This window comes from Ranitomeya imitator, chromosome 1 (genome assembly GCF_032444005.1).
Source record: "Ranitomeya imitator isolate aRanImi1 chromosome 1, aRanImi1.pri, whole genome shotgun sequence".
In the NCBI taxonomy this organism is placed as follows: domain Eukaryota; kingdom Metazoa; phylum Chordata; class Amphibia; order Anura; family Dendrobatidae; genus Ranitomeya; species Ranitomeya imitator.
Window position 1 is genome coordinate 959,616,247 of NC_091282.1, and position 24,746 is coordinate 959,640,992.

A 24,746-nucleotide genomic window follows, 5' to 3' on the forward strand; every position below is an offset into this window, starting at 1 on the left:
ATAGCACCAATAAATAGCAACCTAAGAAACAAAGAGAGGCAGGAAAGGTTAACCGTCCATGTCCAGGCCGGGGAAAGAGAAGCAAGAAGCAAACCCCAACCTGGATCATGACATTCTGTTTTCCATTTTTCTTTTTCACTCCCCCAGTGAAACAGTTCACTTATCAGAGCTCGTGCCTGCTGTTTTACACTTTTCTTTTCACAGGCATTTTTTTTCTCCCTGGTTGTGCTTTTTTTCTTTTAGTTTTTTCTTTTCAGACAAAAGTTTACACCAAACACTATCCCCCCACACACAAACAGTTAAAATAAATACACAAATAGTCTTTTTCTCTGAGGATTTTGTTAACCTCATGGCAGGCCAAACTAATTTATATGCTCCTCAATTTTTTGGCACAAAACCCAGGTTCATCATTTTCTAACTGACCTCCTGAAGACACAGATGAAATTATGCAGTTTTGGGGCCTGGTTCTTTACATGGGGATCCGGAAGAAGCCAGAACTTTGGCGACAAGGAGCGCCGTTTTGGAATGCAGACTTTGAAAGAATGGTCTGCGGGCGTTATGTTGCGTTTGCAGAGCCCCTGATGTACCTAAACAGTAGAAACCCCCACAAGTGACCCCATTTTGGAAACTAGACCCCCCAAGGAACTTATCTAGATGTGTGGTGAGAACTTTGAATGCCCAAGTGCTTCACATAAGTTTATAATGCAGAGTAGTGAAAATAAAATAAAAAAATTTCCACAAGAAAGATTTTTTAGCCCCCAAGTTTTTATTTTCACAAGGGTAACTAGAGAAATTGGACCCCAAAAGTTTTTGTCCAATTTGTCCTGAGTATGCTGGTACCCCATGTGTCGGGGGGACCAATGTTCGGATGGAAGGCAGAGCTCGGAAGAGAAGGAGCGCCGTTTTAGAATGCAGACTTTGATAGAATGGTCTGTGGGCGTTATGTTGCGTTTGCAGAACCCCTGATGTACCTAAACAGTAGAAACCCCCCACAAGTGACCCCATTTTGGAAACTGGACCCCAAGGAACTTATCTAGATGTGTGGTGACAACTTTGAATGCCCAAGTGCTTCACAGAAGTTTATAATGCAGAGTCGTGAAAATAATTTTTTTTTTTTTCCACAAAAAAGATTTTTTAGGACCAAAGTTTTTATTTTCATAAGGGTAACAGGAGAAATTGGACCCCAGAAGTTATTGTCCAATTTATCCTGAGTACGCTAATGCCTCATGGGGGTAAACCACTGTTTGAGCGCACGGCAGAGCTCAGAAAGGAGGGAGCACCATTTGACTTTTTGAGCGCAAAATTGGCTGTCGTGTTTGGAGACCCCCTGATGTACCTAAACAGTGGAAACCCCCCAATTCTAACTCCAACCCTAACCCCAACACACCCCTAATTCTAATCCCAACCCGATCCATAATCCTAATCACAACCCTAATGATAATCACAACCCTAACCCCAAAACAACCCTAATGTCAACCCTAACCATAACCCTAATCAAAACCCTAAATCCAACACACTCCTAATCCTAATCTCAACCCTAACCTCAAACCTAACCTTAATCCCAATACACCCCTAACCCTAATCCCAACCCTAACCTTAACCCTAATCCCAAGCCTAACCCTAATCCCAAACGTAACCCTAATGCCAACATTAACCCTAATACCAACCCTAATCCAAACACTAACCCTAATCCCAACTCTAACCCTAACTTTAGCTGCAACGCTAGCCCTAATTTAGCCCCAACCATAACCCTAGCCCTAACCCTAACCCTAACTTTAGCCCCAACCCTAACCCTAACCCTAGCCCCAACCCTAGCTCTAACCCTACCCTAACCTTAGCCCCAACGTTAGCCCCAACCCTAACCCTAGCCCTAAGGTTACTTTCACACTTGCGTCGTGTGGCATCTGTCGCAATCCGTCTTTTTGGACAAAAAACGCATCCTGCAAATGTGCCCGCAGGATGCATTTTTTGCCCATAGGCTTGTATTGCCGATGGATCACGACGGATGGCCACATGTCGCATCCATCGTGCACTGGATCCTTTGTGTTTTGGTGGATCGTCGTCACAAAAAAACGTTCAATGTAAATTTTTTTTGTACGTCGCGTCCGCCTTTTCCGACCATGCATGTGTGGGCGTAACTCTGCCCCCTCCTCCCCAGGACATACACCGGGAAGCGGATGCGTTGAAAAACTGCATCCACTGCCCACATTGTGCACAATTTTCACAACGTGCGTCGGTACTTCTGGCCGACGCATTGCGACGGCCCCGTACCGACGCAAGTGTGAAAGAAGCCTAACCCTAGCCCTAACCCTAAATTTAGCCCTAACCCTAAATTTAGCCCCAACCCTAGCCCTATCCCTAACCCTAAATTTAGCCTGAACCCTAACCCTAAATTTAGCTCCAACCCTAACCCTAAATTTAGCCCCAACCCTAACCCTAACCTTAAATTTAGCCCAAACCCTAACCCTAAATTTAGCGCCAACCCTAACCCTAACCCTAAATTTAGCCCCAACCCTAGCCCTATCCCTAACCCTAAATTTAGCCCCAACCCTAACCCTAAATTTAGCCCCAACCCTAACCCTAAATTTAGCCCCAACCCTATCCCTAAATTTAGCCCCAACCTTAACCCTAACCCTAAATTTAGCCCCAACCCTAACCCTAACCTTAACCCTAAATTTAGCCCCAACTCCTCTAGCTGCTGGCCGGCAGATCATGGCGGGCGCATTGCACATGCGCCTGCCATTTTTTTACTGGATGAAGAAGCCAGTGGGCAGAAGGGGATGCAGGAGGACCCAGGGACACCGGTAAGTATAATAGGGTCCCCGAATTCCCCTATTTCTCTGTCCTCTGATGTGCGATCACATCAGAGGACAGAGAATAACACATTGCTTTTTTTTTTTTTTTTTTTTTAGTAATCAGTAAACAGTTAATTACCGGCGATCGCAAAACAGGGCTCGGTAAAAACCGACCCCGATCATGTTCTTTGGAGTCTCGGCTACCCCCCGGCAGCCGCGACCCCAAAGATCTTCCGGGTGCCAGCCGGCGGGCGCACTGCACATGTGCCTGCCATTTTTTGGCCGGAAAAAGATGGCGGCGCCCATCGGGAACCACGAGGAGCACCGGGGGAGACAGGTGAGTATCGGGGGGCTATCGGGGACCCCATTTCTCTGTCCTCTGATGTGGGATCACATCGGAGGACAGAGAAATTAAATGGGAAATTGCGTTTTTTTTGTGACCGCCAGTAAATGGTTAATTACCGGCGATCGCAACTTGGGGTCGGTAAAATAACCCCGAATCATGTTCTCTGGGGTCTCGGCTACCCCGGCAACCGAGACCTAAGAGAAAATCCGACTCTGGGAGGCACTATTCACTTTTTCCACAGCGCCATTAATTAACAGCGCTGTGGTTTAAGTACCCTTAACTGCCGCAGTTAAAAGGCGTATCTGCGGTCGTTAATGGCTTAAAACCTTTTTTGCAGTTTTACAGTTCACAAAAATGTTCACAGACCACATAACTCTGTATGTCTGAGAAATGGAGGTCTACAAAAATTTTAAAATCTTTTCTACAGTTTTACAGATCACAAAAATCTTCCCAGACCACAAAAGACTGTATGTCTGAGAAAGAAATCCTACAAACTTTTTGAAAGCTTTTGTTAATTGATATTATAGAAATGTTCACAGACAAAACACTGTATGTCTGAGAAATTGAGGTCTACTATTTTTTTTATAGCTTTTGTTCACTGAGATCACAAAAAATTACTCACACTATGTAATAATGTATGGCTGAGACATGTAGCACAGAAAAATATTTCAACGATTTTTTGGGTGTGCTATATAACACAAAAAAAACCTCAAAGCCAATCATTATTTATTGATCAAAATATATTACATATATTATATTTTTCCAGCATCTACAAAAAAAATGCAGACTGGATTTTGTCACTCTCCCTGCTCCTTTCAGTCTTTTTCCCTCCATATGCAGAAGGTATTTGCTGCAAACAATTAACCCTTAGAAGGGCGCTTAGTATGATGGCTCAGCTTCAGCACCAGTACCAACAGTACAGGCCTCTGATTCATTATATCGTGCACACACAGTTGTGACTGGTAGATCAAGTATTATCACCAATTTTTAGAAGTGTTATCAGTCAGTGTAATTCTACCTCTGTTGATTAGGAAACTGCTGTAAACTTTTCCAGAAAGGACACCAAGTTAGATAGTAAAAAAAATACCAAGTGGCCAGTCTGAAAATTTCAAAATTACTATTTTTTTAAATAAAGATCATAGTATGAAAAAGCTAAAAAGGTCAACAATTTTTAAAAATACATGTAAATAAAACTGATTTAAACAATAGGTTATTTTTTAGCAATACCTTGCCTTTAAAAATGTTCCTTTGTGATGGACCTTCAAAGTTTTTTGACTCATAGCCTCATATTTTCAGGAAATTAAAAAACACCAACAGTATTTCCTTGTGAGCTGAGCTGAGTTTCATTACAATAACAATTTTACTACTTTCAGAGCTATAATCTCCAGCTTTAAATACAAGATTTTTATGGATAGAAAAGATTTATTTGATGGAAAGGTAGTTGTGATACGCAGTAGAAGAATGTATTGATGCAAAAATGTCAATGTCCTGGGCTAACTCAATTAAAAAAATTAAAAAAAACATTTTTTTGTTGGTGTTGAAACTTGTATTATTAAAGACCTCTAAGTTGCTATTCAATGGAGCTCCTGTAGGAACTAAAATGGAATACTAAAGGAGCAAGTAACTATACTATATACACGTTCAGCAGAAATTGTGTAACAAAGTTTGGTGCCATGTTTACCAATTTTCCTGTGCAAAAAGTTAAAATCTGTGGCTAAAAAAACCTTTCATGAGGAGCATAGTTTGCAAAATGGGATCACCTGTTTGCTGGTTTCCACTGTTTGGGCACATCAGGCACTCTGCAAACGCGACATGATGTCCACTATCTTTTCCAGCAAATGTTGCGCTTCAAAAGTCAAATGGTGCTCCTTCGCTGCCGAACCCTGCCGTGCACGCAAACAGTAGTTTTCTACCACATATGGGTTATCGTTGCATTAACCCCTTTCTGACCTATGACGTACTATCCCGTCGAGGTGACCTGGGCCTCTCTGACCCATGAAGGGATAGTACGTCATAGCGATCGGACGCGCTCACAGGGGGAGCGCGGCCGATTGCGGCCGGGTGTCAGCTGCCTATCGCAGCTGACATCTGGCACTGTGTGACTGCCCCCGGCACATTAACCCCCGGCACACCACGATCAAACATGATCGCGGTGTGCTGGCTGTATAGGGAAGCATCGCGCAGGGAGGGGGATCACTGCGGGCTTCCCTGAGACCCCCGCAGCAACGCGATGTGATCGCGTTGCTGCGAGGGTCTCTTACCTCCTCCTCCTCCCTGCAGGCCCGGATCCAAGATGGCCACGGCATCCGGGTCCTGCAGGGAGGTGCTTTCACTGCGCCTGCTCAGAGCAGGCGCCGGGAAGCATAGGAAAAGTGCACGTCAGATCGCTGATCTTCCACTATAACATGATGCCCCCCGGGGCAATGTTATAGTGTAAAAAAAAAATATTCCAATGTGTAAAAAAAATTTGAAAAAAATCCCCCCCCCAAAAAAATATAAATACATTTCTTTATCTAAATAAAAAAACAATAAAAGTACACATATTTAGTATCGCCGCGTCCGTAACGACCCCACCTATAAAACTATAACACTAGTTAACCCCTTCAGTGAACACCGTAAAAAAAAAAGCGAGGCAAAAAACAACGCTTTATTCTCTTACTGCCAAACAAAAAGTGGAATAACACATGATCAAAAAGACAGATATAAATAACCATGGTACCGCTGAAAACGTCATCTTGTCCCGCAAAAAATAAGCTGCCATACAGCATAATCAGCAAAAAAGTAAAAAAGTTATAGTCCTCAGAATAAAGCGATGCAAAAATAATTATTTTTTCTATAAAAGAGTTTTTATCGTATAAAAGTGCCAAAACATAAAAAGTTATAAAAATTAGGTATTGCTGTAATCATACTGACTCGAAGAATAAAACTGCTTTATACCATTCCGCGTTTGGTAAAATTGATAAACACCTCCCCCAAAAGAAATTCATGAATAGCTGGCTTTTGGTCATTCTGCCTCACAAAAATCGGAATAAAAAGCGATCAAAAAATGTCAAATGTCCGAAAATGTTACCAATAAAAACGTCAACTCGTCCCTCAAAAAACAAGACCTCACATGACTCTGTGGACCCAAATATGGAAAAATTATAGCTCTCAAAATGTGGTAACGCAAAAAATATTTTTTGCAATAAAAAGCGTCTTTCAGTGTGTGACGGCTGACAATCATAAAAATCTGCTAATTAACCCACTATAAAAGTAAACCAAACCCCCCTTCATCACCCCCTTAGTTAGGGAAAAATAAAAAAATAAAAAAAATGTATTTATTTCCATTTTCCCCTTAGGGTTAGGGCTAGGGTTAGGGTTAGGGCTAGGGTTAGGGTTAGGGCTACGGTTAGGGTCAGGGCTAGGGTTAGAGCTAGGGTTAGGGTTAGGGTTAGGGCTAGGGTTAGGGTTGGGGCTAGGGTTAAGGCTACAGTTAGGGTTGGAGTTAAAGCTAGGGTTAGGGTTGGGGCTAAAGTTAGGGTTAGGGTTTGGATTACATTTACGGTTGGGAATAGGGTTGGGATTAGGGTTAGGGGTTTGTCTGGGTTAGAGGTGTGGTTAGGGTTACTGTTGGGATTAGGGTTAGGGGTGTGTTTGGATTAGGGTTTTAGTTATAATTGGGGGGTTTCCACTGTTTAGGCACATCAAGGGCTCTCCAAACGCGACATGGCGTCCGATCTCAATTCCAGCCAATTCTGCGTTGAAAAAGTAAAACAGTGCTCCTTCCCTTCCGAGCTCTCCTGTGTGCCCAAACAGGGGTTTACCCCAACATATGGGATATCAGCGTACTCAGGACAAATTGGACAACAACTTTGGGGTCCAATTTCTCCTGTTACCCTTGGGAAAATACAAAACTGTGGGCTAAAAAATAATTTTGGGGGGAAATTTTTTTTTTATTTTCACGGCTCTGCATTATAAACTGTAGTGAAACAATTGGGGGTTCAAAGTTCTCACAACACATCTAGATAAGTTCCTTGGGGGTCTAGTTTCCAATATGGGGTCACTTGTGGAGGTTTCTACTGTTTAGGTACATTAGGGGCTCTGCAAACGCAATGTGACACCTGCAGACCAATCCATCTAAGTCTGCATTCCAAATGATGCTCCTTCCCTTCTGAGCTCTGTCATGCGCTCAAACAGTGGTTCCCCCCACATATCGGGTATCAGCGTACTCATGACAAACTGGACAACAACATTTAGGGTCCAATTTCTCTTGTTACACTTGGAAAAATACAAAACTGGGGGCTAAAAATAATTTTTGTGGAAAAAAAAATATTTTTTGTTTGCACGGCTCTGCGTTATAAACTGTAGTGAAACACTTGGGGGTTCAAAGCTCTCACATCACATATAGATGAGTTCCTTAGGGGGTCTACTTTCCAAAATGGTGTCACTTGTGTAGGGTTTCTACTGTTTAGGTATATTAGGGGCTCTGCAAACGCAATGTGATGCCTGCAGACCATTCCATCTAAGTCTGCATTCCAAATGGCGCTCCTTCCCTTCCAAGCCCTCCCAGGCGCCCAAACAGTGGCTCCTCCCCACATATGGGGTATCAGCGTACTCAGGACAAATTGGATAACAACTTTTGAGGTCCAATCACTCCTGTTACCTTCGGGAGAATACAAAACTGGGGGCTAAAAATAAGTTTTGTGGGAAAAAATATTTGGTTTATTTTTACGGCTCTGCATTATAGACTTCTGTGAAGCCCTTAGTGGGTCAAAGTGCTCACCACACCTCTAGATAAGTTCCTTAGGGGGTTTAATTTCCAAAATGGTGTCACTTGTGGGGGGTTTCAATGTTTAGGCACATCAGTGGCTCTCCAAACGCAACATGGCGTCCCATCTCAATTCCTGTCAATTTTGCATTGAAAAGTCAAACGGCGCTCCTTCCCTTCTGAGCTCTCCCATGCGCCCAAACAGTGGTTTACCCCAACATATGGGGTATCAGCATACTCAGGTCAAATTGTACAACAACTTTTGGCATCCAATTTCTTCTCTTACCCTTGGGAAAATAAAAAATTGGGGGCGAAAAGATAATTTTTGTAAAAAAATATGACTTTTCATTTTTACTGTTCTGCATTATAAACTTCTGTGAAGCACTTGGTGGGTCAAAGTGCTCACCACACCTCTAGATAAGTTCCTTAGGGGGTCTACTTTCCAAAATGGTGTCACTTGTGGGGGGTTTCCATGTTTAGGCACATCAGTGGCTCTCCAAACGCAACATGGCGTCCCATCTTAATTCCTGTCAATTTTGCATTGAAAAGTCAAATTGCCCTCCTTTGCTTCCAAGCTCTGTCATGCGCCCACACAGTGGTTTACCCCCACATATGGGGTATTATCGTACTCAGGACAAATTGTACAACAACTTTTGGGGTCCATTTTCTCCTGTTGCCCTTGGTAAAATAAAACAAATTGGAGCTGAAATAAATTTTTTGTGAAAAAAAGTTAAATGTTCATTTTTATTTAAATATTCCAAAATTTCCTGTGAAACACCTGAAGGGTTAATAAACTTCTTGAATGTGGTTTTGAGCACCTTCAGGGGTGCAATTTTTAGAATGGTGTCACACTTGGGTATTTTCTATCATATAGACCCCTCAAAATGACTTAAAATGTGATGTGGTCCCTAAAAAAAATGGTGTTGTAAAAATGAGAAATTGCTGGTCAATTTTAACCCTTATAACTCAGTCCCTAACAAAAAAAAATTTTGGTCCCAAAATTGTGCTGATGTAAAGTAGACATGTGGGAAATGTTACGTATTAAGTATTTTGTGTGACATATCTCTGTGATTTAATTGCATAAAAATTCAAAGTTGGAAAATTGTCAAATTTTCAAAATTATCGCCAAATTTCCGTTTTTTTCACAAATAAATGCAGGTAATATCAAAGAAATTTTACCACTGTCATGAAGTACAATATGTCGCGAGAAAACAATGTCAGAATCACTGGAATTCGTTGAAGCGTTCCAGAGTTATAACCTCATAAAGGGACAGTGGTCAGAATTGTAAAAATTGGCCTGGTCATTAACGTGCAAACCACCCTTGTGGGTAAAGGGGTTAAGAAGAAATTGCACAACAAATTAAGGAGGAGCTCTGCAAACATGACATAGATTCCGCTGTCTGTTCCAGCCAATTTGGCGCTTCAAAAGTCGAAAGGTGCTCCATCCCACCTGAGCCCTGCTATATGCCCAAACAGTAGTTTTCCACCACATATGGAATACCGACATACTGTTAGGAGTCGAGTTCCCGCCGCTGCACAGGGGGAATCGCGAGCCATGTCTGCTGCGGTCTCCCATTCTGCATCAGCCGCAGTGTTGCCTGCTCAGCGGAGATGTCGGTCCCAGCATCTCATTGGATCTGATACTGTGCAAACGGTTACTGCTGCCTCCAGGCTCTGCTATTGTACCCTGCACTGGTCTGCGGCGAGCAGGCTTTTCTGGGACTAAGTCCTGCCTTGCACACACTGAGCATGCCCAGGGTAATATCTCTCAGTGGAGGTCTAGGGTCATATGCTCAGGTACTGCAACGACTTCCATTGGTCCTCCAGGAAGGCCCTGTACCTGATCAAGTTCTGTGGCAGCCTTCCATTGGTCCTTCTTGGAAGGTCCTGTACATGCTGCAGCTATAAAAGGTTCTCATGACCACACGGCCATGCGCTAGTGTCAATTTATGTATGTGCTCAGCGCCAGTGTGGTTGTGTTTGTATGCAGTCAGGGACCTGGCTGAAATAAGGCCCTAGAATGCTGGCACCTCCGACGAGGAGTTTTGTGTGTGTGGATTCAGGGCTGGCGTATAGCCATTAGAATCCAGGCTCCACCGGAGAGGAGCTGCGTGTTTGCATTTGACTGCATGACCACTAACTGCTCTACTAAGTAGCTGTGTTCCTCTGTGAGCTAAACAGGGCACAGAGTTCTCTTTGCTAACAGACTCTGTGAAGTAACAGAGTTTGTTTATAGTACTATATTGTACCACCATACTTAGCAGCAAGTTCTTTCCTGCACGGTGGATCTCGGGTTGCGAATGCACCTACTACTACTAATAAATATATATATTCGGTGCGTTCCACCAACCGTAACACATACTCAAGAGAAATTTCACAGCAAGTTTTCGTGTCTATTTTTTCCTGTTATCATTGTGAAAATGAAAAATTGGGGGTTTCAGCAACATTTTTGTGGCAGAATGTAATATTTTCATTTTTTCCTTCCTTCCACATTAGTTTAGTTCTTGCGAAGCACCCGAAAGGTTAATAAACTTTTTGAATGTGGTTATGAGCACATTGAGGGGTTCAGTTTTTAAAATAGTGTCGATTTGGGGTATTTTCTGTCACAGAGGCCTCTCAAAGTCACTTCAAATAGGATGTGGTCCTTAAAAATAATGGTTATGTAAATTTTGTTGGAAAAATTTTAAATTGCTGGTAAATTTTTAACCCGTCTAACTTCCTAACAAAAAAAATCCGTTTCAAAAATTATTTTGATTTAAAATAGACATGTGGGAAATGTTTTTTTTTTTTTTTAACTATTTTGCATGATATAACTCTCTGGTTTAAGAGCACAAAAATAAAAAATTTGAAAATTGCGAAATTTTCTACATTTTCACTAAATTTCCAATATTTTCACAAATATATGCAAAAAATATTGACTTAAATTGACCACTACTATAAAGTACAATGTGTCATGAAAAAGTAATTTCATAATCACTGGGATATGTTGAATAGTTGCAGAATTATTATCGCATAAATTGAAAATGGTCAGAAATGGAAAATTTGGCCTTGTCATGAAGGGGAAAACAGGCTTCGGGATGAAAAGGTGAAAGGTGCTTTCCCACAGACAAAGTTCATTTTAATCAATAGATCTTAGAATAATAATACGTTTCACAATTGGATGTGTTTAATTTTTTTTCTTTACTGAGATATTATAATAAATGTGCCCCTGCTGTGTACTGTATAATGGTTGTGTCTGACCATTCAGGAACATAGTCTGATCATACCACATCTCCTAGACATGCGAGGGCACAAAAAGGAATATACAGACAGGATAGCATGAGCTCACAAATTATTCTTATTGTGAGGCAAAACATTTCTGTGCCTGTTTTTAAACAATGCAAATATGAAAAATAAGTCAGCTCACCTGTCCTGGCTACTCCTCATCTGATCCCGCACGGGAAAGAAAGAAGCCGAGCAACTGGTTCAGAAATGCACACATTGGGAATAATCCAGCGGGGTGCCGGTACTTGTATAAATTCTATTTTTTATACAAGTACCTGCACCCCGCTGGATTATTCCCCACATGTTTTACCTCAAAGAAAGAATCAGCTGTGATCTCATGCTCTCCATACTAATAACAATGGTTTGAACTGACAAGCACTAATGACTGTCATGTATATGAATTACATAGTTTGCCATTCTACATTTGACATCACAGTACCCTTCAGTCTTTATACTTACGTAAGTGCTTCTGAGTAATTGTAATGTGGAGAAACCCCCAGAAACTTCTGTACTTCATCCATCACATTAGCTGGGTCTGTTCTCAACTGTTGTCCATCAACAATAAGCAGCTATGAAGTAATGAAAAATAACTCTTAGTAGCAAGTTGTACTTACTCCATACATTCGATAGGAAACCATACAACACTTTCATGTCATAGAACTGATGGCTAAGGAAAACAGTTTATCATTTCCTATCATTTTCTTTGCAGTACAGAGTAAACATTAAGGCATATCCATCCACCTTAGTTACAGCAACTGTCCAGGGTAATAATCAGTTCTGTTCTTACTGGAAAACAGTAATTGGCATTTCACGGATGGTTTACTGAATAATTGGAACTTTTAGCATTAAAGCACTGGTTTCATGTTTTTGCAGGATTACTCCCATGATCAAGGTTAGGTACAAATCATCATTATGTCATCTATAAAAAATATGTGTGTGTCTGATATATGGATATAAATTGTAAGTCCTCTCGACTATGGCAAATCTGCACAGTTTCTCAGAACTTCTCATTTTTGTACCCAAAATGATGGTGACAGAAAAAACAAAACTAACCAATTAGAAATAACATCAATGAAGCACTTTGGGAAAGATTAAATTAGGGTCTTGATCCAGATGCTAATTGAGTTATATAATGATTTCATGCTATCGTAAAATGAAGAACTCATTGACATTATAATCCAAACCTTTGTAGTACAGAGTGATGCCATTGTAATAGTGTCTTGAAAAAGAGGGAGACTTGTGTAGGTTCATGCTGCTCAAGAAGAAATGGGGAGATAAAAGTCTTTAGCCACAGGGGATTGAAAGACGCCTATTTATGAGATTCGTAGGTAGCAGGTGCAGTTGTTTCCCCTGCACCCTAGTGCCAAAAGAACCACTCAGCCACTAAAAGGGTTATTTATTCTAGAATGACAAGTCTGCAGTCTCTCTGTGTGACCACAGACTTGTGAGTCCTCCAAGGATTGGCCACGGTTTATGCTGGGAAAGGCAGTCAATTATGTGATATGCATACTCCGGGCTAGAACCCGTTTTGCATTCGAGAGAGGCTGTGCTGTCTAGACAGTTCCTTTCAAGGAGTATGCATTTTGCATACTTGACCACCCAGAGCAGACACTGGCGAATCTTTGCTTCACACACAGCGTGCGCTGAAATGATTCACAAGTCTGCAGTCACACGGGGTGACTGCAGACTTGTCATTCTAGACCAGACAACCTCTTTAAGAAAATGCCAGAATTAAAAAGTAGGGGCCCTGTCAAAAAATTGTCATTATGACCCTTGGCTTCTAATAACATTGCTCCCTTGCATTCATCTTAACCTGGTAAACAATTTTATAAGTGATTTTAACCTTGACAGAGTCTTCAAATAATCACACAATTTTTTTCTCTGACCAGTCACTGATAACTCAGGCAATCATGTTATTAGCTTTACTTGGGAGGCTAGACACTGAAGAGTCTCTTATTCTTATAAAATAGTGATCTCTGAATGTAGAAAGGTATGACAGAAGTGCAATCTACCTGTCAACTGAACATTTTCAATTCTCTCTAAATTATGAAATGTGTGGAGCGAGCCGGTATAAATGAACAGAGCAAACAAAACTAGGTTAGGTGCATACCAAACAGCCTGTGGTTTATAGATATAAACAAACAATGTTTAGCTATTTTTTTCGAGCATTCTTTCCATTTTTGTAGGTGACAGCAGCATGGTGTGACTCACATGAAAGTATCACCTAAGTGAATAAACAGATATGCCAGCACAGGATAGAGCTGTCTTGTTGACTTTACCATCTGTCCCCAGAAGTATCTAACAATGAAGATGATGTATTGCCTCCCAGAGTTGTTTCTGACATTCATCTGACAAGTACTAGATATTTTTATGCTTTTTTTTGCCTTATTATGGTGAAATATCTATGAATTTCCCAGCAATGGTATACACGGTGTCTAATTTGAGCATTTCATATTTACAGATTTTCAGAGCAAGAACATACATTGTTATAGGTTGGAATGACAATTTCTTGAGAAACTATAGCATGCTCTACAATAATTCATTATTTTTCTTCTCATTGATTAAGATGACACATGGCATATTTTTTGACACATTGCAAATATGCAGTATTAATCACACCATAAAAATAGAATATTCTAAAAAAAATCATTATATTTCTTCTGTAAAGTGACACAATCACAAGAAATGTATCATATAAAATGATACCAATAATTAACAGTTCACTTTTCCATTTTTGACATTGCCATAAATAATGAAAGGTGTAGGTAGAAATAGTACAACATGTAGCACGTCTATTTAAATGTTTTTGTTTTTGCATTTAAATGCATAATCCAGGGCTCCGTGTTGTTGCATACAAGTTGTAAAAAACTAAAAATGCAACTTTAAAGTTTGCTAAAAACTGCATACTCCCTTGCAACCTGAGAAGTAAACCAGACACTGTGCAAAATTTTGCAACAATCTTCTATTGGTTGGTCTAGAGCAAGATAGATGTAGGGAATGTGCAAAGCCATTTTGACCTTGAGGATGAAAAGACTTGTTTGCCTTTCTCCATTCCCTTTTGGGTAACTGAAGTCTTGCTTTGCTTTCTTGTAACTGCTTCATATTGTGGTTGCATTGTAACATGGTCATGAACTTCACAGTGACATCTTGTTCCCAGTCTCTTCATATACTTTAGTATGGGCATTTGATTGTTATATAAATATATTAGTCTTAACTAGCAAATGAAGGGTGAAATTTCTTGGTTATTGATTTCTATATTATCTTGTGATTGATATCTAATTATCCTATGGAGGGAATTATCATTTTGTTTAAATTGATTTCCATCTTGCATATTGATTAATATTCTACGGTAGTGCATGTACACAAATCTTTCTGCAACTTTGGAACCCTTATACTTAAGGGAACCTGTCATGTCCCCAAATGCCATTTAGCTGCTGATATGGGAATAACAGTGTTGCAATGCCGCCTGGCCATTTAACTGAGCACGATTATCAGGTGAAAATACATTTCATTCCGCCCAGGATCCACCGGCTTTCAGTCTTAAAGGCACGAGAGAGTGTCTTCAGTCATTACTCAGTACACAGTGAGTGGTGGCTGTAGGCACACCATGGCACTTTGTTTGACAACTTGCTGTATAGCGCATCTGTGTAGACTGAGTTGTCAATTAAAGTGTTGGGGTTTGGTGACAGCAACTGCTCACTGTGTACTAAGTGGTGACTGTGACTGCTCCAGGCACATCTTCTAGAAGGAATAAATTTAATTTTCATTTCATAGCTAAGTTTTCAGTAAGTCAGCCGGACAGCATTGTAACATTATTAACCTGCAGATCCAGTGTTATATAGATCTATATATACTGTAATAGTATTTGGGGACATGATAGGTTCCTTTTAAAATGAAAAGTTAGGGTATGTTTCCACAGTGAGCACTGGCAGCGCTTTGGATGCAGCACGTGTCAGCTCCGTTCACTGCCAGCTTTCGTACGCGCGGTGATTCCGCATGCGTTCATTGAACCATGCGGAATCACCACATCCTATATATTGTATATGTGACTTTATCTTGCAGAGACTGAGCGTCTCCACAAGATATGTAGACAAACTGCAGTCTGGAAAGATGCGCCACATGTCCCGTTACGCCGGGACGCTGGAGGCGTCCCTGCATGCATAGTGGAGATGGGATTTCATGAAATCCCCTCCACTATGCTGTAACATCTGGCCGCTGTGGGTTGGATGCTGCGGCTGTACGCTGCAACCAACCCACAGCGTTTACTAACCGTGGAAACATACCTTTACTGTTTTCTACACATATATATTGCATTTTAGTAAAGCTTTGGTATCTTAAAAATATTTTTGAATGTGTCATACCTTCATTAGAATGTGTGTTTCGATGTGTCCAATTGGGACATTTAAGGACATTTTTCAGTACTGAACATAACCAGAAAACCCTAGAATTCTTCATTGTGTAGGTATAAAAAAGGTATGAGCACACCTCCATTGCAGCACCTGCAGCTTCTTCCTGCACTTTTTTCCTTGTTTTCAATTACTACTTGTGCAATCTGTATTACTGAAGAAGGCCTGGTGATAAGACCAAAACATTAATATTTTGGATTTCTTGCACCAATAAGATTACCTTACTTATATTGAATGCCAAGTTTTCTTTTAATATTTCATAGGATAGGATCCTACATGTGTACCAACTACCAGGAGTGCCATGTTCTGTTTATTCTATATCAGCATTTTCACCCTGAAACTGTCAATTTGCAGAAATCCTGCAGAGAATCAAGTGACTAATGTCCCACCATTCATTTCCATCTTTGATTGGTGACGTCTACCCCTTTAGCAAAAGTGTTAGGTTTAGTAATCTTATGTGCTAATTTAGACTTGGTGAAACAGGGATTCTTCATCGGCAACCAGTTGTCTTACAAGCAGACATAAGACAGTAAGGTGATGGAGGAGGACATGGCTAAGCTACTGAGATGCTAAGATGATTTCTTTATATATTTCTCAGTTTTAATTTGTCATATGAGACAAAAATAGATCTAGGTAAAATAGGAGATTAAGGGAATAATTGCTGGTATATTTTTTCTATTTTTGAAAATGTTCTGTGATCATTTACATAGCCCTTGTGTGATGCAGAGCCCTTGTGTGATGCAGAGTCACTTCTCATGGGCAAGAAGTGAGGTGGGGAAGTAAAGAAGAAGTTCGAGGTCAAAAGCCAGGAGGGTATGTCAAGGACAAAGGAATAAGACAAACAGTCTTTTGTGCAACATAACAAATAGTGAAGGTGCCTAGGACTGTGAGAGGTTAACAAAGTAAATTGTTACACCAAAGCTGTTACTTGAGTCTTGTGGACATACACAGCACTGGATTGGTGGAAGTGTTTTTTAAGGGATGAGCAAAGGGGTTTGTAAGCAATAAGAAAGGTACCCACTTATGTCACCTCCTTGTATGGATCATTACCCACCCTCACTCCCCTTTGTTTTGTTGTAGATGAATGGTTTTTGTCACAGCTGGTACTTTTGGCCCTTTACACATGCTCACTAGGGTTGAGCGAAACGGATCGTTCATTTTCAAAAGTCGCCGACTTTTGGCAAAGTCGGGTTTCATGAAACCCGACCTGATCCCTGTGTGGGGTCGGCCATGCGGTACGCGACTTTCGCACCAAAGTCGCGTTTCGTATGATGCGATTGGCGCCATTTTTTCAGCCAATGAAGGAGCGTGGGCAGAGTGATGACATAGGTCTTAGGGGCGTGGACACCTATCGTCATCTTGTCGATTGTGCGCAGTAGCGATTTGCAATGTGTAACACCAGCTTTTCTGTTCAGGGACGGAGGGGAGAGAGAGAGAGAGAGAGGTAGAGGGAGAGGGTGAGGGAGAGAGAGAAAAAAAATAAATAAAAATAAAACAAAAATAAAAAAATAAAAAATTCCCATTGACTTTGCATTGGGTTTCGTGTTTCGGTCGATCCCCGACTTTTCGCCATAATCGGCCGATTTCACTCGACTCGACTTTAGAGATAGTCGGGTTTCGCGAAACCCGACTCGACCCTAAAAAAGTAAAAGTCGCTCAACCCTAATGCTCACTGCTTCTGTGGTGACTCGGTATGGGATAGATTTATCATTTTGTGCTATATAGGGACTAAAACTTAAATAAAGGTTTTATAAGTTGATTATTTTGTACAATCAATAAAGCTGTTGCCATTTGTTCATCCAACACTTATTTTTATGTCAAGTTTGTTTATAGGGCTTTGTTATAAAAAGTTACAAATGTTTTAATTTAAGGAAACCAAATGAAAGTCATTGAAAAAGAAAAGATAATCCTGATAAAAAATGAATAAGACAGTATTACCTGGGCAGTAGGGAAGTGTTGCAGCCATCGTTCTATGTGTGCAGAATACCATCCAGGCATCAGGCACCTCTTTTGGAGTGATAGTAGATCAGGAAAAGCCTGGCTGTCAGCCGCGATCACCTCATAAAAGCTGAATTTTAGAGCTACAGGATCCTGGTGAGCACGCTGGTGCTGAAGACACAAGTAGTCACATGTTATTTAAATTTGTGCTCAGCACGTAACATCATACAAGATGTACAAGCAAAATACATTCCTGAAAATAGGAAAAAATCCATGCAATGAAGTTCTCAAAAACTGTTTCATATTTTGTTGAGCCTACAACCTGACATTATGAATCTTTGTCCAGAATGAGCTGTGTACCTCCTGATCTAGATATTTGTCTATGAGATACATCGGGGGCATGAATCTAGATATTTGTTTATAAGATACACAGGAGGCATGAATCTAGATATTTGTCTATAAGATACAACGGTGGCACACATCACGATATTTGTCTATAAGATACGCAGGGAGCTTGAATCTCGATACCTGTTTATCAGAAACACCAGAGGCATGAATCTAGATATTTGTTTATTAGATACACCAGAGGAACAAATATAGAAATTTGTCTATAAGATAAACTGGAGCTGTCAATCTAGATATTTGTCCATAAGATACACCAGATGCATGAATTTAGATATTTTTCTATTAAGATACACCATAGGCATAAATCTAGATATTTGTCTTTGAGATACACCAGAGGCAAGAAACTAGATATTTGTCTGTAAGATACACCAGAAGTATGAATCTAGATATTTGGCTATAAGATGCACCGGAGGCGTGAATATAGATATTTGTCTACAAGAAACACCAGAGGCATGAATCTAAATATTTGTCTATGAGATACACCTGAGGCATGAATCTAGATATTTGTCTATAAGATACACCTGTTGGTAGATATGCAACAGATACAGACTTATTTGTGTGCAGGAGGAGTTAACAATTCTCTGACAGTAGATGGCGATGTTGTTACTGTTATATGCTTAGTTGAATGTAATGCATATACTTATTGTACTTTGGTTTCACTTTCTGGTAAAAGGTCCTTTAGACTTCCTTTTATGCTGTATTAAGAAGCTGATGAACGAAATTACCTCATTTACTGTGTAGATATAAGTTGAATTACCCCATATAATCTACTCTCACAAGTTTCTTCTGTGACCAATCTATGCAACAGTCTATGGGCCCAGCATAGAAGGAAACAGGACTTGGTGAATGCAAAAGAATACTTCAGAGCAATTCTCTCCAAACAAGTAAGACAAATAAGTTAAGCATGAGCAGCAGTTCAGAGCTGAGACGCACAGTAGCTAAGCTGAACAATGAGAACTATCAGTTATGGAAGTTCAAAGTGGAGATGTTGTTGTCTAAAGATAATTTATAAGAGGTAATCACTACAGACAAACTGACCCAATGATAATAATCAGACATGGGATAAGAAAAACAGACAAGCAAGAGCTGCTATCAGCTTATTAGTGGAGGATGATCAGTTAATCCACATAAGGAATGAGAATACAGCAAAGGGGGTGTGGGAAGCACTGAGAAAGCTACATGAAACATTCAGCTTAAATCACAAACTATTCCTCCTAAGAAAACTTTACAAGATTAAGTGCAAGGAAAGACATGGGAGCATATAAACTCCATGATGGAGGTGGTAACACAGCTGAGATCAGTCGGTGAAGACATTAAGGAAAGCCATATAGCAGCAATATTATTGTGCAGTTTACCAGATTCATACACTGCTCTGATAAATGCACTAGGGACAAGACCTGAAGCAGACATTACACTAGAGTTTGTAAAGACCAGACTTATAGATGAATATCATAGAAGAAAAGATCAAACAAATGATTCCACTGAAAGGGATAGTGAAAATGCTCTTAAAGCGACAGACAAGAAGTCTAATAATACAAACACAAAAGAGTGTTTCAGATGTAAGAAAAAGGGACATTTAAACAAAGACTGTAATGGAATGGAATATGGAAATCAGAACAACAGAAACTACAGCAAAAGGAGAATAAAGAGAAAGTAAAAAGCACAATTTCTAACCCACATGCAGATCACTGGTATGGTACATTTAAAGTAACTGATAAAGAGTCATCCTCAGGCTGGTTTATAGACTCAGGAGCAACAAGTCACATGACTTGTGATGAAAGGTTCTTTACTGAACTTGATGAAAATAAGAAGGAAGCAATTTATCTTGCAGATGGGAGCAAAATAACCGCAGAAGGTATTGGACAAGGAATGCTAATCTGTCCTGATAGATTTGTGCATAATTAAAAATTACTAGTAAAGGATGTGTTATATGTTCCAAGACTAGAAGGAGGATTGTTATCCAAAAAGCATCTGACAGCCAAAAGACTTACTGTAAAATTCAAAGATGATAATTGTACTATCCTAGCGGGAGATAAGGTAATAGGTAATGTCAAAGCGGGTGAACAAGTATATAATCTAGACACATTAAAGGAACAGATGAAGTTATGTACACATGACCACAAGAATTGTATTCACATGTGGCATAGACATCTAGGACACAGACATCCTGAGAGTATAATGGCATTACAAAAGAAGAATTTGGCAAAAGACATATTGATATCTGATTTCTCAATTACCGTAAAATGTGATTTTGTATAAAATCTAAAGCTACAAGAGTATCTATACCTAAAGAGAGTGAGACAAAAAGCACAAGACCACACACTGATGTATATGGACCCATGAAAGTGACCACATCAGGAGGTTATAGATATATGGTGACCTTCATAGATGACAACTCAAGATACACAGTCATTTACTTGATAAAGAACAAAAGTGAAGTTTTTTAAACAAAATTATAAGACTATGTGACAAAGTCAAATAACCAGTTTCAGAGGAAGCCAATCATCATCAGAAGTGATAAGGGAGGTAAATTTACAGGACATAAATAGAAAACTACTTAAGACAGAATGGAATAGAGCATCAATAGACTGTTCCATACACACTTGAACAGAACAGGGTAGCAGAAAGGAAAGCAGAACTGTGACTGAAATGATAAGATGTATGCTAACAGACTCCAAACTACCAGAGAAATACTGGGGCGAAGCAGCAATGACCGCTATTTATCTTCAAAACAAACTTTTTTCAAGAAAACTGGAAAAAAAATATGTGAACTGTGGCAAAGTAAGAAACCAAGTGTGAATCATTTAGGAGTTTTTGGTTGCAACATTTTTGTGTTTATTCCAGAAGAAAAACGCTACAAACTTCAAAACAAAGCCATTGAAGGAATATTTGTCAGATATAGCGACAATTGTTAAGGATACAGAATCCTAGATCCCAAGACAGACAGAATATCACAGTAACAGTGTAACATTCATTGAAGACCTAAATGATGACATAATGACATCACTGGAAATGAAAAATGAGAGAAACGACAGTGATATAAGTGCAGGAACATCCGATGAGAAAGAAGCGAAAATCGATGAAAATCAAAAAACTGAAAGTCAAGAAATACAGCTCCATACAGCCACAGAACCAAGATCTTCATTAAGAGAAAACAAGAAGAGACCACTTCAGCATCTTTCATACGAGGCAAGTACAAATAAAATTTATGAACCTACATCTTAGGAGGACATATCTCAACTTTCAGAAGAAGAGGCCAGCAAATGGATAATGGCTGCAGAAACAGAAATAAAATCCATACATTGTTCAAAGACATGGACACTGACAGAACTACCAAAAAAAGGCTATAGGGTGTAAATGGGTTTTTAAAGTAGAATACCAAGCAGACGGCACAGCTGATCGCTGCCAAGCAAGACTCGTAGCTAAAGGCTATTATCAGAAATATGGATTAGACTATGATGAGACATTTGCTCCAGTTGTCAAACACACCACAATCAGAACTTTGTTTGCAAGTGCAGTAATGAAACAAATGCAGTTGAAACATCTGGATGTAAAGGCAGCATTTCTGAATGGAGACTTAACAGAAGACATTCACATGGAACAAACCCCAGGATTGAAGGATAAAAGGAAATCAAACATAGTTTGTAAGCTGCGGAAAAATATATATGGTTTAAAACAAGCCGACCTCGGGGAGATCCAGTGTTCTGGATCACTGCATTGAGAAACACGTGATGGTGTCTCCGCGGTGTTGGATGTTTTGATCTCCCCGAGGTCATTCATCCTTATGTTTATAGTCCTTTTACTAGGCGCTGCCCCTAATAGCCAGTTTCCTACTCCACACTGATGAGGGGCAAATGCCCCGAAACAGCTGTCTGTGGATGGATACCATATTTTGGCATAGGTGGTTTTCTTTTTTGGATGCTGCCCTTCCCGTGGTTGTTCCTTCCTGGTGAAAGACCTGGCTATTTATTGCTTGCGTTGAGAAACATGTGATGGTGTCTCTGCGGCTTTTCTACATGCGTTTGCATATTTCCCATAAGGGATTGGGGCAGTGTTCTGGATCACTGCATTGAGAAACACGTGATGGTGTCTCCGCGGTGTTGGATGTTTTGATCTCCCCGAGGTCATTCATCCTTATGTTTATAGTCCTTTTACTAGGCACTGCCCCTAATAGCCAGTTTCCTAATCCACACTGATGAGGGGCAAATACCCCAAAATAGCTGTCTGTGGATGGATACCATGTTTTGGCATAGGTGGTTTTCCTTTTTGGATGCTGCCCTTCCCGTGGTTGTTCCTTCCCGGTGAAAGACCTGGCTATTTATTGCTTGGGTTGAGAAACACGTGATGGTGTCTCCGCGACTTTTCTACATGCATTTATATACAAAGACTGACAGACAGATGGATCTATGTGCTGATATAAGTGGACAATATTTTAGCTTGTTTTGAAAAAGAGAGGGATGAAGCGGAGATAGTGAAAACTTTGGATCAACACTTCGAGATCAAAGATCTGGGAAATGTGAAACAGTACCTAGGAATGCAGATAGAAAGAGAAGACGGGAGTTTCCTTGTTTCCTTCTTAATCAAAATCACATGATTCAAGACATAATAGAAACATTTGGATTGAAAGATACAAAACCAGTAAAGTCTCCAATGAAAACCAAACTGTGCAACAACACATGGCATGAATCTTTCTTCGGCCCTGACAGTTTTCCGCAATGTATGAATTCCTTGATCCCCTTTTCCTCATCACAGGCATTGGAATTGAATGCAGCTACATGGTTGTGCTTGACCAATGTGCCTTTAACAAAGTTTTTTGCTTGTGGCCGCTCCATTTATTGTCCATTTAGCCATTTGTGACCATGCCACTACATTCAACCTCAAACACCTAGTAGGTACCCATTTGTTTTTTCTAGTATAAGACTAATTTTATTGGAATCAACATTACATAACAGATGACCCTGCACCTCTCGATCACTAAGAGCTATTGATATGGGTTGTTACAAATGTGACAGGTAAACATTGAAAGCTGGGCAATATCCATGGTGCTTGTTGCTATTATAATAACACCAGAATACAAGCGCCTTTAGATTTAATTTGATGCTCCTGCCCTGAATCCCGATGTCTTGTTTACCAGGAAGAATGCTTTGCATTACATTGCAAGATTTATGAACATTAATGTCAGAAATACAGGTCAAGCTCTCAAGTTGAGTTTAATGAGAAGGTGTAAATCTGTCTATGGAATGCTAGAGATATATAAAACCTCATTATGTACTGTGTTGTGAAAAAGTAATATACATTTTCAATTTTGTGCTAAGCCAAGCATTGTAAGACTGCGCAGTGATTTAGATCCACTTGCTAAGCAATCTTAAGCAATTCATTCTTGAAAATTGCACATTAAAAGGTCTTCTTCAGAAAAGCCCTATTGTTTTATTCAGATACCTCTTGTGGTTTCAACGCTGAGTGTCATTTTTCCTCCATGAGCTACTGTGCAAAAGAGTCCGTAATTTGGAAATATATGCAAGAAACATCCTTGTCGCATCTTACATTTAATCAGTCTAGCTTTAGTCAATAATAAGTAGAAAAATAGGCTTCTCATTAGAGTCCTATTTCATTGACATTGATGTCAGATCAAATATATACTTAAACGTATATTTTGCTGTACATTGTGATCAACTTCTACCAAGCCTGTCACACAAAATTTGTATGTATTTATACCATGTTATACCGTGATAACAGTAATTTAATTCAGATAGACCTTACTGTTTTCTATCGAATAAGCAGAAATCAAATGATAGGAAAAAGGATGTTAGAAAAGAATTCTTTGTAGAGATCTCAGCGTGCCACTTTTAAAATCCTTATGAAGGGCTTCTTAATACAAAAATCTGTCAGCTAAAAATGTGATCACATGAAAACCAGAACTCAACAATGTTCAAATAATAATAAAATGCAAAATAAAATCTTTAACTTTTAAATCTCACACTGCTCTGATGCTGCTTCCGTACTGGTTCACCAGTGGTCTATGACTACTTTGGAGAAGCAATGATATACAAATATAGGCAGATGACCACGCTGGGGCCCATGAAGTAAGGGGGCCACTTCCACATATAAAGCAGCTACTGCCACAGTCACATTATTGGACTTCAAATGGGCAATATACTGTCCTTGCACACGGGCCTTCTAATGTCTGTGTCCTCCTCTGCAGATGACTGTTGTATTCTATCTTTAGTCATGGCTGTCATGTCAGTATATTTGACTTGTGACTACTACGGTCATTGATCAGTTAGACCAGGAGTGGGGAATCTTTTTTCTCTGAAAAGCCATTTGGATATTTATACCATCCTTTGGGAGCCATACAAATTATATGCTAACTCTGCCCACAAAGTACGTCCTGACGCCAGCACTGATGTAAGGATGTAATCTTTCATTGCACGCGCCTCATCGTTCAGCAGTGAAATTATTATCTGTTTTTTTTATCTGCTCAATTCACATTCAGTCCAAAAACCCCTATAATGAAAAAGCCCCTTTTAAAGAGCATAGACAACTAGTCTGCAGTAAATATAACAATATAACTCCAATGGTATATATTTGCATCAAAAGGCAAAACAATTGATACATTAATTAAATAAAAATCCATCCCTCCATCCTCTTCCTTCCCTTTTCCCTTTTTTTCTTCACTATAGCACGCTATCACTTTATGCATAAATTATTTTGTACTACACTTTTTAATTACATTGTTTTGTATTCATGAGATTAATTGATCTGTAAACTGCATACATTATTTATGTTTATATTTTATTTAGTTGCATTGCAATATTTACTTTTTAAACTATTTAATCATATGTATT

The 24,746-nt window shown here is 39.8% G+C and overlaps 1 protein-coding gene across 2 annotated transcripts in view; it reads right to left on the reverse strand.

The window, feature by feature from the left end:
- Window positions 1–24,746, reverse strand: part of LOC138656666 (bifunctional heparan sulfate N-deacetylase/N-sulfotransferase 3-like) — an 857,911-nt gene that overhangs the window by 50,909 nt on the left and 782,256 nt on the right. For both annotated transcript variants that reach the window (XM_069743761.1, XM_069743762.1), the window contains 2 exons: window positions 17,497–17,667; window positions 11,612–11,721 (listed from right to left, as the gene is read on the reverse strand). In XM_069743761.1, coding sequence (XP_069599862.1) covers window positions 11,612–11,721; window positions 17,497–17,667 — 281 coding nt within the window. The remainder of the gene's footprint in view (window positions 1–11,611; window positions 11,722–17,496; window positions 17,668–24,746) is intronic.